Source organism: Halichoerus grypus, chromosome 15 (genome assembly GCF_964656455.1).
Source record: "Halichoerus grypus chromosome 15, mHalGry1.hap1.1, whole genome shotgun sequence".
Classification (NCBI taxonomy): Eukaryota; Metazoa; Chordata; class Mammalia; order Carnivora; family Phocidae; genus Halichoerus; species Halichoerus grypus.
In genome coordinates, this window is record NC_135726.1 from 57,288,527 (window position 1) to 57,306,987 (window position 18,461).

Below are 18,461 nucleotides of genomic sequence, written 5' to 3' on the forward strand. Positions count from 1 at the left end.
ATTTCCCCCCCTTCATTCTTCCCCTCCTGCTACATTCTTCTTCTTTTTTTCTTTCTTAACATATATTGCATTATTTGTTTCAGAGGTACAGATCTGAGATTCAACAGTCTTGCACAATTCACAGCGCTTACCAGAACACATACCCTCCCCAGTGTCTATCACCCAGCCACCCCATCCCTCCCACCCCCCACTCCAGCAACCCTCAGTTTGTTTCCTGAGATTAAGAATTCCTCATATCAGTGAGGTCATATGATACATGTCTTTCTCTGTTTGACTTATTTCGCTCAGCATAATACCCTCCAGTTCCATCCACGTCGTTGCAAATGGCAAGATCTCATTCCTTTTGATGGCTGCATAATATTCCATTGTATATATATACCACATCTTCTTTATCCATTCATCTGTTGATGGACATCTTGGCTCTTTCCACAGTTTGGCTATTGTGGACATTGCTGCTATAAACATCGGGGTGCACGTAGCCTTTCGGGTCCCTACTTTTGTATCTTTGGGGTAAATACCCAGCAGTGCAATTGCTGGATCATATGGTAGCTCTATTTTCAACTTTTTGAGGAACCTCCATACTGTTTTCCAGAGTGGCTGCACCAGCTTGCATTCCCACCAACAGTGTAGGAGGGTTCCCCTTTCTCCGCATCCCCGCCAACATCTGTCATTTCCTGGCTTGTTAATTTTAGCCATTCTGACTGGTGTGAGGTGGTATCTCATTACACATGAATGAAAATCTTTTGTGTTGGAGAGGGGTGGTCTACATTAATGGGAGCAGACAGCCTGTGAGTTTTTGAGATTGGGTTTTTTTTTTCACTAAGAAAATGCCCTTGATACCCATCCAAATTGTATGTCTCAATCTCAGTAATTTGTTAATTTTTATTCCTGAGCAGTAGCCCATGTGGGTGTATGAGTTTAACTATTCAGCTGCAGACATTGTTGATGTTACATGGTTTTGGCTATTGCAAATAAAGCTGATACAAACACTTATGTACAAGTTTTTTGTGGATGTATAATTCCATTTCTGTGGGATAAATGCCCAAGATTGAGATTTCTGGGTCATATGGTTTTATTAAAAAAAAAAAGGGGGGCGCCTGGGTGGCTCAGTCGTTAAGTATCTGCCTTCGGCTCAGGTCATGATCCCAGGGTGCTGGGATCGAGCCCCGCATCGGGCTCCCTGCTCAGCGAGAAGCCTGCTTCTCCCTCTCCCACTCCCCCTGCTTGTGTTCCCTCTCTCGCTGTGTCTCTCTCTGTCAAATAAATAAATAAAATCTTTAAAAAAAATTAAAAATTAATTAAAAAAAACCAAAACTACCAAAATAATTTGCAGAGCAACTATACCATGTAAGCTCCCAGAAGCATTGTATGAGAAATCCACTTTCTCTGCATCCTTCCACATTTGATATTGTCATTATTCTTAATTTAGATGTTCTTATTGATATGTTCCTTAAGTTGTGGTCTTAATTGGAATTTTCCTAATGGCTAGTGATGTTGAACACACATTTATGTGCTTATTTACCATCATATAATCTCTTTGAGGAAATGACTGTTTATGACTTTTGCCCACTCTCTAATTTTTTTTAAAGATTTTAAGTAATCTCTACACCCAATGTGGGACTTGAACTCAACCCTGAGATCAAGAAATGCATGTTCTACTAGAGTATATTATGCTAAGTGAAATAAGTCAGAGAAAGACAAATACCATATGATTTCACTCTGATGTGGAATTTAGGAAACAAAGCAGATGAACATAGGGGAAGTGGGGAAAAAAGAGAGGGATGCAAACCATAATAGACTCTTAACTATAGAGAACAAACAGGGTTGTTGGAGGGAAGTGGGTGGGGGATGGGCTAAATAGGTAGTGGGTGTTAGGGAGGGCACTTGCTATGATGAGCACTGGGTGTTGTATGCAAGTGATGAATCACTGAATTTTACTCCTGAAACCAATATTACACTATATGTCAACTAACTAAAATTTAAAAGTTTGGGGGAAAAAAAAAGGAATACCATGCTCTACCAACTGAGCCAGCCAGGCGCCTTGCCGTTCTCTAATTTTTTTCCAATATTTTTATTGTGGTAAAGCACATGTAATGTAAAATTTAGTACCTTGACTATTTTGAAGTGTGCAGCTCAGTGGTATTAAGTACGTTCGCACTGTTGTAGAACCATCACCACCATCTACCTCCAGGGCTCTCTTCTTGCAGAACTGAAACTCTGTCTCCATTAACCAACTCCCCAATTAAAAAAAAAATTTCTTTATTGTTGATATTTGAGAGTTCTTGATTTATTCTAGATAGAAGGCCTTTGTCAAATACAGGATTTGCAAATACTTTCTCCCAGACTGTAGCTTGTCTTCTGACCCCTTTTGAGTCTTCTGCAGAGTGGTAGCTCTTAATTTTGATTAAATCTAACTTCATGCATTTTTCTGTAATGGGTCATGCTTTGGTGTTGTGTCTAGTAACTCTTCACCAAGCCCTTGATCCTGATGATTTTCTGCTGTTTTCTTTTTTTTTTTTTTTTAAAGATTTTATTTATTTATTTGACAGAGAGAGAGAGAGACAGTGAGAGAGAGAACACAAGCAGGGGGAGTGGGAGAGGGAGAAGCAGGCTTCCCGCCGAGCAGGGAGCCCGATGCGGGGCTCGATCCCAGGACTCTGGGATCATGACCTGAGCCGAAGGCAGACGCTTAACGACTGAGCCACCCAGGCGCCCCTCTGCTGTTTTCTTTCAAAGGTTTTTTTTTTTTTTTTTTTAAGATTTTATTTATTTGACAGAGAGAGACAGTGAGAGAGGAAACACAAGCATGGGGGAGCTAGAGAGGGAGAAGCAGGCTGTCTTCCCCATCCCATGATGCTGGGATCATGACCTGAGCCGAAGGCTTAACAAGGTGCTTAACAAATGAGCCACCCCGGCACCCCTCTTTCAAAGGTTTTCTAATATTACATCTTAAATTCAAATCTTTAATCCACTTTGATTTCATTTTTATAAGGTGTGAGGTTTCAGCAAACCAGGAACATAGAAGGGAACTTCCTTTGATGTATAAAGGACATCTGTGAAAAACCTATGAGTAATAGCATATTTAATGGTGAACAACTGAATGCTTTCACTGTAAGATCACGTAGAAGGCAAGATCACTAATTTCCTCAACAGCATTCTGGATATTCTAGCTAGAGAAATTAGGCAAAAAAAAAAAAAAAAAAAAAAAAAGTAGTAGTATACAGATTAAAAGTGGAAGAAGTAAAACTGTGTCTAGTCACAGAGAATATGATGGACTATGTAAAAATTTCTAAGGAATCTACAAAAAGTTAAATAATGTCTGAGCTTGGCAAGGTAGCAGGATGTCTTGGTAACAAAAAAATAACTGAACTTATATGCACATGCAGGGAACCACTGCAAGTGACAATTCAGGAGGCAGTATCATTTATATCATGTAAATGAACATGAAAAACCTAAGGATAAAATTTAGTTGACATATGCCAGACCTGTATGTTAAAAAAGGCAAAACACTGATGAGAGAAATGAGAGAAGTCTAAATAAAGATATAAACTGTGCCCCTGGATCAGAACACTCATTATTAAGATATCCATTCTCTCTGAGTTGATATATAGTGTAAACACAAGGCCAATCAGGATCCCGGTGGCCTTTGGTAGAAATTGACAAGTTGATTCTAAAATGTATATGGAAATTTAAAAGATCTAGAATTGCCAGAATAATTTGAAAACCTGATACGCCAACAGCCTCTGTTTTCAAGACTTAAAAAACTACAATAATCAATATAGTGTGGTATAGGCAAAAGTATAGAAAAATGGATCAGTGGACCAACAGAGTTCAGAAAGCAACTAGTTAATCTATGGTAAACTGGTTTTTATTTATTTATTATCTTTTTATTTTTTATTTATTTGACAGAGAGACACAGTGAGAGAGGGAACACAAGCAGGGAGAGTGGGAGAGGGAGAAGCAGGCTTCCCGCCGAGCAGGGAGCCCGATGCAGGCTTTGATCCCAGGACTCCGGGATCATGACCTGAGCCGAAGGCAGATGCTTAACGACTGAGCCACCCAGGCACCCCTGGTAAACTGGGTTTTAAACAAAAATGCCAAAATAATTCAGTGGAAAAAGAATAACCCTTTCAAGAGATGGTACAGGAACAATTGGGTTAATCTGTATGTTAAAAGAATGAACCTTGGGCGCCTGGGTGGCTCAGTTGGTTAAGCGACTGCCTTCGGCTCGGATCATGATCCTGGAGTCCCTGGATCGAGTCCCGCATCAGGCTCCCTGCTCGGCAGGGAGTCTGCTTCTCCCTCTGACCCTTCCCCCTCTCATGTGCTCTCTCTCATTCTCTCTCTCAAATAAATAAATAAAATCTTTAAAAAAAATAAATAAAAAATAAAAGAATGAACCTTGACTCTTACCTGATACCATCTCTATAAATTTTGAAAAGATAATAGACCTAAATGTAAGGGGTAATACTATCATACCTACAGAAGAAAACAAGGACTCACAATCTATGTGTGGCAGAAATTTCCTAGATAGAATACAAAAGCTCTAGCTGTAAAAGAAAAACTTTCATAATTTATAGGCTTCATGAAAATTCAAAACTTTGGCTTTTAAAAAGATGCAAAATTTCATTTAAAAGTGCAGAGAGGAGTAACAGACTGAGGTAAATATTTGCAGTACATGTCTGTTAATAATGGACTTGTGCCCAGATTATATATATATTCTTACAACTCAGTATCAAGAAGATTAACAACCCAATTTAAAAATGGGCAGAGTTGGGGTGCCTGGGTGGCTCAGTCAGTTAAGTGTCCGACTCTTGATCTCAGATCTTGATCTCAGGGTCATGAGTTCAAGCCCCAGGTTGCGCTCCTGGAGTCTGCTTAAAAAATGGGCAAAATCCTTCATCAGATACTTCATTAGGAATATATACATATATCCAGTAGTACATGAGAAGATGCTCAACGACATTAGCTGTCAGGAAAATGCACAGTAAAGCCACATTGACCGAATAAATAATGATCCCAGAAACAGATCTATATACTTAGGGAAGTTTGCTTTATAACAGAAATGGTACATCATGTAGTAGGGAAAAGATGTCCTGTGTTACATAAATTAATATTCTGTTGGATTAATCTTTATGCCCAGGCCTGTCCTCTGCCCCAAGGGAGGAGTACAGAAGAGGAAACCATCATCTTGTCCTGGAGGGGCTCTCAGCAGAGGTGAGAATGCACGATCCACTGGAAACTGTTCAGGGTCAGTGGGTCTAACTTGATCAATACCCATCATTCCCCTGGGCAGCTGTGGGGCCTGTAGGTAGAGAAGGACAGAGAGAGAGATCAGGGGAGGGAGGAAGAGAAAGAATGTTATTTCTCCTGGCCTCCAAACACAGGTTCTCCACCAGGGGAACACCCTGCTCCCCATTGTCTGTATCTAGGGATGTCTGAGAAAGTACTGTAGTACTTGTCTTTTTTCTTTTTCCACGCTTATTGTGGGTTTTAGCTGGTGTTTAGTGGGGAGGGAAAATAGATGCTAAGTGTTTCTATAATCAATAGGACAGTCACACATGGTAAAGAAGTATCCCACCTAAAGGCCACTGGCCCTCCTACTGAGAAACGGGATATCTCCATGATATAGTTTGGTGCTTAAAGAACCCTGTATCACTATAAAAACCCATGAAAAAGATGTACTCAGATGCTTTATGTGGATCCTCATGGAGACTCCTTCTGGCTATGCCAGGCTTCAGCCAGCAAAATCCTGGTGATAATCAGAAACATGGCAGCGAGACCCAGTCGGATGAGGTTAACCTTGGTGTAATCCCCCAATGTGGTAGCTGGGAAAACAGAGCATGAGGTCATCACTGGTATCCCTTCTTCTCAAATGAATCTACCAACTGTGACTCTCACACACCCACTTGTGTTTCCTGGCATGGTCACCTACCTGTACCTTCACTGAAGTTTTATTCACTGAAAACATAGGCTTTCAAGAGGGCTATAGTGGTCCTTCTTTGGTCTTCTTTTCTTTATATTCTCTCTGCCTCAGCTCTTTCTTCGTTTATTTGCTCTTTATTTCATTTCCACCCTCCCACATTTCCTTTCTCCCTCCATACATTAGGAATTAGTCTTAGGAGCACACAAAAAGACTTAGAGTGCTTTTATTGGTTTCCTAGGGCTGCTGTAACAAAGTCCCACAAACTGGGTGACTTAACATAACAGAAATGTATTATCTCACAGTCTGGAGGTTAGGAGTCTGAAGTCAGGGTGTTGACAGGGCAATACTTTCTCCAAAGACTCTAGGGAAAGATCCTTCTCATCCTCTCTTTGCATCTTGCAGCTTCTGGAAGCTCCAAGCCTTCTTTGGCTTGTGACAGCATCACTCCAATCTCTGCCTCTCTTGTCACATAGCTGTCTTTCTTCTGTGTGTCTCTGTGTCTTTACTCTTCATCTTTTACGGACACCAGTCATATTGAGTAAGAGTCTTCCCTAATCCACTATGACTTCATGTGAACTTAAATGATTATCTGCAAAGACCAAGTAATGCTATTTCCAAATAAGATCACATTCACACATACCAGGAGTTAGGAGGACTCAAACATACCTTCTGGGGGACAAAAATCAACCTATTACAGCACCAACAGAGTACTGAAATCTAGTAGCTGGCCCAGTATCCTCCTCAGAGCACAAAACTTAATTTCATACAGGGAGTGAGCTCAGGAATTTTGGAATTCAGCAGCGAAGCATCTGGGTCATGGTGCATTTCAGCTGCACCTAAGAAGAGCTTGAGACTGGTAGTGGCTCTGATTCCTAATGAGGAGCCTGTGCATGTGGCATCCCTCTCAGTAGAGCTGGGCATAGCTATTGCACAGAAACAGGGATTGTCTCACCTCATGCATCCCATTTACTGTAGAATCCATCTCTGAATTCAGCAGTAACAATATTCCCTGAGGCAAGGTCCATGGAGAGAAATTTGTAATGATGCCACCAACTTTAGAAAGCCCCCTCCACCCCTCATTACTACCTATACAGAGCTTTTATTTCTAATTATAAAATATTCACTGACTATGGGAAGAATCAGTAAGACAAAAAGGAAGTTATAAACTGAGAAATTAGTGTGTAGCATCCAGGGAAGCAGAATTATAGTAGGACCCAGAAGATAATTTTATTTATTTTTAAAGATTTTATATATTTGAGAGAAAGCGAGAGAAAGCATGAGCTGGGGGAGGGGCGGATGGAGAGGGAGAGGCAGACTCCCCACTGAGCAGAGAGTCCGATGTCAGACTCTGTCCCAGGACCCTGGGATCATGACCTGAGCTGAAGGCAGACGCTTAACTGACTGAGCCACCCAGGCGCCCTGAAACAAAAGATAATTTTAGAAGGCAACAAGTAGTGTGGCCAGGATACACAAGTATGTACTGCACCCATGACAGAAAAGCAGTCTGCTGGGGAAACACCACATTTGGAGAACAAGATAGAGTCATCGAGAATGAAAGTCACTCATACCAAGATAAACCAAAATTGTAATAGCTGCAGACAACGGTAGAAGGAATTCTGCTGGTGACTAGCTTAGTAATTTTAAAGAATGACATGAGAACTCGTCCAAGAATGCAAAATAAAAAAGGCAAGGAAATGGAAATTACAAGACACATAAAAAGAACATAATGGACATGATGGAGAAATGAGAATCAGAGATGAACAGAACACTCTCTGATTTAAAAAAAAAAAAAAAAATCTGGCGCCTGGGTGGCTCAGTCCCTTAAGCCTCTGCCTCCGGCTCAGGTCATGATCCCAGGGTCCTGGGATCGAGCCCCGCATCGGGCTCCCTGCTTGGCGGGAAGCCTGCTTCTCCCTCTCCCACTCCCCCTGCTTGTGTTCCCTCTCTCGCTGTCTCTCTCTCTCTGTCAAATAAAAATCTTAAAATAAATCTTTCTTAACATCATGTAAAACCTTACCTGTTACCAGGGTTTCAAGGCGGTTACTGGGGTGTGAGGCCAAGAAAGGAGCCTTTGGTCGTAGACCCAGCTGTAGTTTCCAGTGTCACTGTCACATTCTGAAGGGAGAAGTCTGCTCTTCCTTCAGGTCTCTGGTGCTCTACCTGCTTTCTAGTACTTGTTGTCAGGAGGACAGACATTACATCTTCAAGCATATTGTCTGGCCTGTGGCACTGCAGAGCCACATTTCTTCCGGGGTTCACCTTATGCCTTCCGAGGGCCTGGAGAGAAAGTTTGGGCAAACTTCCTGTAAGAGAAGGTCACTTCCTGTAAAGAAAGGTCACTTCCTGTCAGAGAAGGTCACTTCCGGTAACGGAAGATCGCTTCCGTTAACAGAAGGTCACTTCCGGTAGCAGAATGTCAGAGGTAGCCTGGTTTCTCTCCTTCCCTTGGCCTTCTGGGAGCGAGCTCTGACACGGGAGAAAAGACGGGAGATCCCTGATCCTGGCCCTCTTTCCAGGTCAAGGCAGGGATATGACTCCCACCAAGGCGTGGATTCAACCAGCTGACTCTGGATTACTCTATTTTTCTCAGTTGGGGGCACGGAGGGTGAGAGCTTCTCATCTCCCAGTCTTCTTTTAGTTCTGCCTCGTTCTCTGTGCCAAGGAAGACTGTATTTGATGCCAAAAGTCATCCTAAAGTACCCCCACCTCACCTGTAACCACCAGTAGAGAAGTATCACTGGCTGGAGAGCTTCTGAAAGGGGCCTTTTCCGTGGAGTATTCGCAGGTGTACTCCCCAGCATCAGTGACTCAGGTGAAAGGGGTAGATTTTAACCTGGATCCCTGTAGAACCGGGTAGCGGCATGGGATCCAAGAGTGGCTTTCCTTCCTTTCTGAAAACAAATTTTACGTTCCTGATAAGAGTTGAGCACATCCGAATCACATTACTCTTGGGAGATACCACCCAACTGGGGAAGGCACTGAGAGAAGGCTTGGGAAGCAACCCTGGAAAGAAGTAGAGCTCAGGTCAGATGACACACTCACCTTACATTCCATTTAGAGGAGAAGGAAAGGATGGGGAATTTGGGATGAAAAAACAAGTAACATTTAAATAAGAAAAAAAGAACACTCACGAACTATTGTGTCTGTTTGGCCAACACACAACCCTGTAAAGGAATCAGCCATGAGATATAAGCCATTATTGAGGGAGAAGATTCCTGGTCACTTTTTGCCAGATGGCCTTATGTAATGGCAGGAGTTGGCTAGAGTCAGACCCAGTCACTAGGCTTCCCATGGTTACTGCCTCCTCTCTCAGGTGGAGCAATTTAGAACATGTAACACAGGCTGTAGAAGAAATGGCTAGATTAAATGCAGTTTGGCATAGATGATGGTAATAGTACGATTTGCGGAGTATCTGTGTGGGGTGGATACTTTTGCCTGAGTGCTAAGATCTCCTGGAAATTTATATCATATACATGAATATTATTGTAATAAGGATATTATGTTAACAAGGAGAAGTAGGAGTTTAGCTAGGCCTGTGTTTCTAAGAACAGAAATTTCATTTCTTTCTCCTGTATGGAGGAACAGTTTGGTGTTTCAGGGGGAAGGTGAGAAGTTACTGGGACTTGTAGGTGCAAACACATGCAAACATCATGAAAATTAAATCTGCAGTCTGAGAAAATGGAAGGTAGTGGACATGTGCCAAGGTATGTGAAGGAATGCTATTGCAAAGTCAGAGGACCCCAGGAAATGGAGGAAGGACAAGTGTGGAGACAGCAGAGGCCTGTGGACACCTGAATCCACTTGGAAGCTGCACATGGGAAGCAGCATTGACCCCCACTTCTGGACGGAGCCTAGTCCCTGTGCATCAAAGCCCTGGGGGCCTGGACCTTTGTCCCTCCTGCCTAGTCCCTGCAGAATGGGTGGAGCTCCCAGGACAGACACGTGCCACCTCAGATGTTGCTGAAAGTAAGTAAAAGGTAGAAGACCTACATCAGCTTCATGTAACTGCACAGGGCAAAGTGAGCAGAGTTAGTGATGAAATGAGATTTCCTATGGGAGCAAGTGTGATGTTGTAGAGTCAGAGAATGTGAAGGTACTTTAAGCTGTCCATAGTTGTTGGAAAATCAGAGCAAAGGGAGGAATTCAGGTGTGAGAACCCAGCTTAGCCTATAAATTAAACTTAGTTAAGAAAAAAATATCATCATAAGGCATCATGAAGTGATTTTAAGTGAATTCCTACTAGAACTTAATGCCCTAAATGTGCCATCTCCCAGCTAAGGACCACACAGGGTTCTGAAACATTCAGACCTCTTCAGTTCCTGCCTCAACACCTGCCCTCACTCACCCCTACAGATACTGCTGGGGTGGGGGGGACCAGGACCCTCTACCTGCCTCCTGAGTGGGGTGTCCCTCTGAGGCTTGAGGGCTTCACCCAACATGGTTGGAAGGACATGTTGGTTGGATACACACTTGACCACCTGGCTTCTTATCTAACTGGCATCTCGTGTCAACTCTGCACATCACCTATACAGTGATAAGAGGAGACCATTCTCAGAAGTCTCATCTCACAAGGGGTGGGTGCCTTGGAGCCTGTTAACAGGGGCACACATTCTGTCAAGGACAGAAGAGAGCAGGGACCTGCAGGGACCTGTGTGCTTCACTGACAGATGATGGAGAGTTCTGCATGAGCGATTTCCAGCAGAAATAGCACCTGAGCCAGGGAGGGGGGATGATAGAAGGATTCATTCCCCCATGGAAATAACAGTAATCTTCCTATGCATGCACAGTCTCTCATCATTGTGACGGCCCTGCAGATGGTCATAATTATCCTCATTGTATGAATAAGGAAATCAAGCCCCAGCACCATGTGATGTATTTCAAATACAATCGACCAGCATGTGCAGGAGTGGAGGCTCCAGAACATACACCTGATTCACTCCTCTCCTGGAAACACAGTCAGAAGACCTAAGAATGGAATCCTTTTCATTTTCCCAAGGTGGAGGTCTGATATAAAGACAGCCCTATAGACTATCCTAGAGTCTAGGGGTCAGAGAAATGTGGTAAGAATTCAGATCTAGGGACGCCTGGGTGGCTCAGTCGGTTAAGCGGCTGCCTTCGGATCAGGTCATGATCCCAGGGTCCTGGGATCGAGTCCCACATTGGGCTCCTTGCTCAGCGGGGAGCCTGCCTCTCCCTCTGCCTCTACCTCTGCCTCTCCCCCGGCTTGTGCTCTGCCTCTCTCTCTCTGACAAATAAATAAAATCTTTAAAAAGAACAATTCAGATCTAGTCATGGTGCCCCAAAACAAGCTGAAAACCACACACTGTCCTTGTCTGAGGAAACTAGGGTTTTTCGCACCTGCAAATAGACATCCTGAGCTGTACCCCATTCCACACCCAGGAAATTTTAAACAACTTTATCGAGATGTAATTCACATGCCTGCCATATAGTTCACCTATTTACTATGTACAATTCATTGGCTTTCCTATATTCACAGATATGTGCAAACTTCACACAGTCAAATTTAAAACACTTTCATGACTTCAAAATGACACCCCATTAGTCTTCTACTTTTGTTGCATTTCCCCACCTCCACCATCTCCAGCCCTAAACAACCACTAACCTGCTTTCTCTGTGGGTTTCCCTATTCTGGACTTTCATATGAATGGAATCGTGTAGAATGTGGTCTTTTGTGACTGGCCTTTCACTTGCCATGATGAGCGGCTCCTCCTTTATGCTTTCGAATTTCCCCTACTCAGCATCTGTTCAATCACCCCAAGGACATTTCTGTTTTGGAGATGCCATACTTGTATCCATTTTAGTTTCCTGTTATAACCCAGTGGGAACAGTCATGACTTTAGAGGCAGACAGGCTGGGCTTGCATTTTGACTGTTCTGCTCATTCTCTGAGTGGCCCTGAGCAGGAACCCTCAGCTGTCAATCTCAGGGTCCTCATTTAACCCTGTGGGCCTAATTCCCACCATGCAGGACTGTTTGCAAGGGTCAGAGTGGTATTTCCCACACGTTGGAATATGAACCACAGGTGCTCAAGGAGATGATTTTAGGCAACACAGTGACACAGTATCCTATAGCTTTGCTCACAGCATCAAAAAGTTATTACCCTTTCAATCAAACCCTTCTGATGACATCAAGGAGAGAAGATCACTTTGACGTACTTTAGAACAACTTTATCTCTGGCTCATCGCCCTTTATAGCTAGGAAGTGGTCAGCCATGGGCTCAGAAACCTGAAAAGAGCATAAGGCTAAAATGTCCTAACATTTTCTGCCTTTCCATAGTATTATATGTTTGTATTAATTCTCCTTTTACAGGTAGGTGACACTGCATTGTTAAACTATTGCTAAGTAGTTTCCATTTTCAAATAAATACCTTTATTTAAAAAAAATATGGACTCACTGTCAGTAAATAATATATTAAGTAAAGGTGGTGTAGGCATAGCATACCATCACAAATGTGGAATGTACATATTTGAATATTAGCAAAAACTTGAGCGGTGGATGGATGTAAAGCCTCCAGCGTGGGTCCTGACGTGTGTGAAGCAATCAGTAAATACAAACTGACGTTATTTCTTTTGTATTCTTCTCTCAATCTGTCAGTCCACCCTCATCTTGAACCCCAGCACACCATCCTAAGGAACTTACCAAAGCAGAGGAGGGAAAGGAGTTCCAGGGTCATACTGGCCCTGCAGCCTGCTCTAAGGTCCCCTCTTCAGCTTTGCAACCATGGGATGGAGGGAAGCTCAGTGTGGGCAGTGACCTCTTTCCTCCAGCCTTTCCCTTCTTTCCTCTCATATGACCCACAGGTTTTTGTGTCACACCCACATTCAGGAAATGAAAATAATATGACATAAAACATTCAGAAAATGACAGCATTTTAAAGATGGAGAACAAGCCAGTGGTTGCAGTGGTGTTGGGGAGAGAGGTTGGGTGTGACAGTAAGGCACACCGTGAGGAACATCTTTATGGTGATAGACTACACCAGTATGTTGATTATACCCGTGGCCAGTTGAATCTAAATGTGATAAAATTATATAGAACCCTACACACTGTACTAGGGTCAACTTTTTGGTTTTGGTATTGTGATGGACATACAATGGAACCATTGGAGAAAATGGATGCAGGGTGCAAGTATCTGTACTGAGTTTGTAACTTCCTGTGAGTCGAATGAGTTCAGAATAAAAGTAGGATCTGATTGAAGAGGAAACACAGTCTAAAGTAGACGTGGGCAGTCACACATTAGGGAGCAGGAACATCATGAAGGCTTTTCCATACATGGCCAAGGCAGATGCTGCAGCCAGAAGTGGTTATAGACTGAGCAGCTGGTGTCTGTCTGATGTGCCACCCATAAATCCAGACTTCTGTCCATTTTCACCACTCTTGACCAAGTAGCAATGAAAGGGGTCTGTTGTCAGGAGGAACCATGAGTTTTACTACTCATTACTACTCTACTCCGATCAGAAGTGGGTTTTTATAAGTGTATTTCCCGGGTTATAAGAGAGGAGATAACAGTTCTAGAATAAGGATGAGTATTTGTGAAAAAGAACAGGATTATTAACAAACAACAACAGATCTTGAAAAGGAAAATATTGAGGATAACATTTTACACCTGCACCAGAAAGTGAAGACATGCTGGGTGCACCTCAGGAGCAACTTGATGCTGTGAAACTGAGAGGAAGTCTCCCCAAATTAGGTAAAATGTTGGGACTATGTGAAATAAAATTTAAGACGTGTGATAAATACAGAAATTTAAATACTTGACTAATTGCTGGTCCAGAAGCACAAAATAGAGAATGGAGAGAAGTCAATAATAAATATGCAGGAAGCAGTGTTTTCCCCACTTTTCAATGGAATAACAGTTCCTACAGAAGTTACTACACAGGTTACCCAGCCTGACTCTGAAGCTTTAAGTATTTTTTCAAGTCATCCAAATTTATTAGGTGTGTCTTTATGCTCCAGCCTGTCCTCTGCCCCAGGTGAAGCCACAGCAGGAGGGAAGCCATCTCTTGTCCTCAAGTGGTTCTTCATAGAGCTAAGAATGCAGGTTCCATGGGACTGTTAAGAATCAGCAGGGCTGTCCACCAACATTCATCCTTCCCTGGGCAGCCAGGGGCATGTGGGTAGTATAGACCTGAGGTCAGGAGAAGGAGGAAGAGGAAGAATATTATTTCCCTGCCCTCCTAACACAGGCTCTCCACGAAGGCAACACCACCCCACTCCCATCCTCCATATCTAGGGGTGTTGGAAAAAGTACAGTAGTACTTGCTTGTTATCTTCTTCCACAATGACTGGGGCTTCAACTGCTCTTTAATGGGAAAGAGGAATGGTGCTAAATGTTCCCACAACGAACAGGATGGTCCCATATGGTGAAATATCCCACCAAAAATGCCATCTGTGCCCATGTTGAGAAACACAAGAAGTCCCATGGTAGAGTTTGGTGTTTAGAGGACCCTGTATCACTACAGCAGCCCATGAACAAGAGAGGCGCTCAGGGTGTTTCATGTGGATCCACGTGGAGACTCCTTCTGGCTGCACCAGGCTTCCACCACGAGAGCCCCCATAATCACCACAAGTATGGCAGCCAGACCCAGTCGGATGAGGTTGCCCATGGTGTAATCCCCCGACGTGGCATCTGGGGGAGCTGGGAGAGAGAAGAGGATGAGCACCAGCTGCAAAGGAGCATCCCTCCTTCTCACGTGGATCTGCCCAGTGTGACTCTCCTGCACCTGCTTGTGCTTCCTGGCCAGTGGTCAGCTGCACCTTCACTGACGTTGTAATCACTCAAACCACATGTGGGATTTCCTGAGAGTTGTAGTGGGTCTTCCTTTGTCTCCTTTCTATTCTCTCTGCCTTACCGCTCTTCCTTCATTTCTTTGCTCTTCATCTCATTTCCACCCTCCCACACTGCCCTTTCCCCTTCTCCTTCCTTGTAGTAGGAATGAGGCTTAGGAGCAACCCCAAAACCCAAAGGTGCTGCACGGAGAATGAAAGTAGTTCAGGGCTCCGTCTGCTCCCCTCCTCAGAGCAAAGACTTAGTGCAGCTGGCGAGCTCAAGAAAATTCAAGCTTAGTAGCTGAGCATCGGAACCACCATGCATTTCACTTCAGCTTCACCCAAGACGAGCTAGGGCTCACCATTGGCCCTGGCTCCTAGACAGAACCTGCACTTGAATCTTCCAGCTCGCACGTGCCATGAGTGCAGAGCTCATGTCTGAAGACATCAGCAACAATGCTCCCTGGAGACAGAGTCCATGGGGAGAGACCCGTGATGACCCCACCAAGCCCAGGATGCCCTCTGCATCCCTCAGCACCGCCCACCTGGACCTCGCTTTCCAACTACAGAACGTTCGCTGACCACAGCGCACACACAAACATTTACACAACTGAGGAAGCAGGGTGTAGCATCCAATGAAGCAAGAAGAACATCAGTTTAGAAGATACCACATCTATGCCAGAAAAGCAGGCAGCTGGGGGAGCACCGTGTTCTAAGCGTGAGAAAGGTACCGCCATGAAGTTGCCATCAGCAGGATGCACCACAACTCTAAGTGATGCCCAGGGTGGCAGGAGGGGCTCTGGTGGTGGCGGGATGGATCGTTTGGAAGAACAGCCTGAGACATTCTCCAAGAATGCAAAGCAACAAACGCCAAAGACTAGAAAGTAGGAAAGGAGAGATTTAAAAAGGAGATGCTCAGGAAAGTGAAGGAGAAACAGGAATCAGAAAGTAACAGAAGAAATGCTCTCCAGTTAAAAAAAAAATATGTTGCACACCTTAAACTAATACAGTGTTGTAAGTCAGTTATAGGTCAGCAAAACTTGAGAAAGCAAATAAAATAGCCAAAATAAAAGCAAACTAATGAATTAATTAAATTTTTAAAATGTCCTAAGAATCACGCAAAACCTCACCTGTCACCCAGGTCTCAAGATAATCACTAGGGTGTGAGGCCCAGAAAGGAATCCCTGTCTGGAAGTACACACAGCTGTAGTTCCCAGCATCACTGACTGTCACAGTCTGGAGGGAGAAGTCTGTCTCCTTCTCTACTGGACCCCGGATCTGTATGGGCCCTGCCGCTCCTGCCTTCAGTAGAGCGAACATTACAGTCTCGTAAACACTGGCTGGCCCCTGACACTGCAGGGTCACGTTTTCTCCTATGTTCACCTCACCCCTTGGGTAGGCTTGGAGGGAAGGTTTTGGTAAATCTCCTGGAAGAAAAGGAGGGCTCCAAGGTCGTGGGGAGCAGCCCGGGGTCCCCCACCCTCCCTTATTCTCCTGGCAGGGGTTCCCGCCAAGTGGGGGAAATGACAGATCCCTGGTCTCACCCTCTTTCCACTCTGACTGTGGGAAGATTTCCCCAGCAAGCCCTGGATGAAGCTGAGACAGGTCATTCTGTTCTGTGTTTCTCCATCTCCCCTTGTTCCCTCCCTCCCTCGGGTTCCTCCCCCACACCTGTCCCTGCAAGACCCGATGTCCCTCCGAGGTACCTCCTCACCTGTCACCAGCAGTAGGAGGACGTCACTGGGCTGTGAACTTATGTACGGGCTCCCTAGTCTGGAGTACTCACAGGTGTACTGTCCAGCATTGTCGGTTTTTAGGTCAGTGAGGTGAAATTCAGCCAGGCCCTCTGTGGAAGCCCGTGATTGCACAGACTGCAAGATATTTTTTCCCTTTCTGAGAACAAAGTTGACATTCTTGGTAGAAGTCTGGCATTGCAGCGTCACATTACTCTTGCGAGACACCACTGAGCTGGGCCAGGCCCTGAGGGAGGGCTTGGGAAAGGACTCTGGATGGAAGCAGATTTGGGGACGGGATTTGGTGCCCTTGTTTGCTCTCAGGAAACCCCTTGAAGGAAAGAGAAGAGACATGGGGAGTTTGGAGTGAAGGAGAGGGAGGGTCTGACTGAAGGAACTCCCCATCAGTTGTCCTGCTTCCTTGGCCAGCACACAGCCCTGCGAGAGAACCGTCCATGTGACATGAGCATCCACCTGGAGCCCCGTCCTGTGGGGCCTCCCCCGGGGGCTGCTGCTGAGCAGGGACCCTGGAGGTCATGCATCTGGGGCTTCTCATTTCCCCACCTGGACTGTGGCTGCAGCTCTGCTCTGGGCTCCTTCCCCACTCTCCCAGAAGGTCTCCTGTGTGGCTCACTCCTCCCACGGCCCCAGGACCTGGCCTGGTTCCACAGATGTCCACAAGCCCTTCTCTTCTCAGCTTCTGTCTTGAACCACTCTCAGTCTTGCATTTCTGTCAGGCTGGCGTTATCGTCTGTGGACCCCCCACCTCACCCTGGGGGTAGAAGGCAGGAACCATGAGCAAGATGTTGTGGGAGCACAGGACTGAAATGCGGCCCTAGCCCACCTCTGAAGTTATTTGAGACCCTGGGTGGACCCGAGGGTCTGCTGACAGTCTCGCCTGTGCCAGAAGAACCCTCCTGCTGAAGGCTGCTTGGTGCTTTGAGTGACATAAACTAAGATAGATACCCTTAGTTTGTAACTAAGGGAGCTCAGAAGCTATGGACCTCATACCGCGGGAGACACAGGATGTGGCTACCTGTGAGCAGTCGAAGGCAGAGACTGGGTTCTTCATCTCAGCATCCCCACTGTCTGTGCAGGTCCTGGCACATAGTAGGACCTCAACAAATGCACACTGACCGGCTGACGAGATGCCCCGCATAATCACAGCTCAGCTTTTACAAGGATATGAAAAGATGCAACCTCACCCTAACTTCCCCATCCTCCTCCCACCAGGCCAGCTCCATTTCCAGACCTCACCCGGTCACCCATGTCCACTTGTGAGTCAGGATTGGCTCAAAGATGGAGCGAGCTCTGTCCCGGACAAGGCTAGTTAAGTCAACCTCGGCCTTTAATCTGATGACTTTCTGATCCCATCTTTGCCATAATGTCTTTTCATCTTTTGGTATTCCAACTAGGACAGAGGTTACTGCTTGGTCCTCTAAAACAAGCCTCAAAGAATCCACATGGATATCCCAGAAAGGGGAAAACCTACCTCCTCCCCTGTCCCACACCTGGGTCCATCTGTAGGGTACTACAACTCAGTTGTTCTTAGCCTTGGCTTCACATTGAGCCTTCCTAGGGGGCGGGGGCAGTTAAAGATCCTAGGGCACAGACCAAACCACAAAAGCCTTGAATCACAATCACTTGGGATAGGGCTCAGGCACCAAACTTTTGAAATCTCCTGGGTGATACAAGAATTCAGCTGAGTAACCAAACCTAGAAAAACATTTCTTAAGACTGCAGCATAGATATTCGAAATCTGGTGGCGTGGAAAGAAACTTGCAAGTGATGATAGTGGTAATGTGCATCTCTGACCAACACAGACATCCTGCCGTTATTACCCAAGTGTGGTGGTTACAGCTTGCCTGAGTTCTAAGATCTCTTTAAAAATAACATCAAGCCTGTTTACAGAATTTATGGGGAGAGAGAGATTGCTCTAATTCCACAGATACTGGTTGGATCTGTGTTTCTAAATTTACTCTTTTTTTTTTGCCTGTGTGAAACAGTTTTGTGTCT

The 18,461-nt window shown here is 44.9% G+C and overlaps 1 protein-coding gene and 1 long non-coding RNA gene across 2 annotated transcripts in view; one reads left to right on the top strand and one right to left on the bottom strand.

Moving 5' to 3' along the window:
• LOC144380211 (uncharacterized) overlaps positions 1-12,432 on the top strand; it is a 34,251-nt gene extending 21,819 nt beyond the window's left edge. The window contains exons 3-4 of the long non-coding RNA XR_013444132.1: positions 5,144-5,217; positions 10,714-12,432. This is a non-coding gene — a long non-coding RNA (uncharacterized LOC144380211). The remainder of the gene's footprint in view (positions 1-5,143; positions 5,218-10,713) is intronic.
• Positions 12,433-12,802: 370 nt separating this feature from the next.
• Positions 12,803-17,714, bottom strand: LOC144378810 (T-cell-interacting, activating receptor on myeloid cells protein 1-like). Its single transcript, XM_078063595.1, has 5 exons — positions 17,698-17,714; positions 16,427-16,776; positions 15,843-16,139; positions 14,203-14,581; positions 12,803-14,071 (listed from the first exon to the last, which is right to left on the bottom strand). The coding sequence occupies exons 1-4, from the start codon at positions 17,712-17,714 to the stop codon at positions 14,439-14,441; spliced, it is 807 nt and encodes a 268-aa protein (XP_077919721.1). The 3' UTR covers positions 12,803-14,071; positions 14,203-14,438.
• Positions 17,715-18,461: the final 747 nt, after the last annotated feature.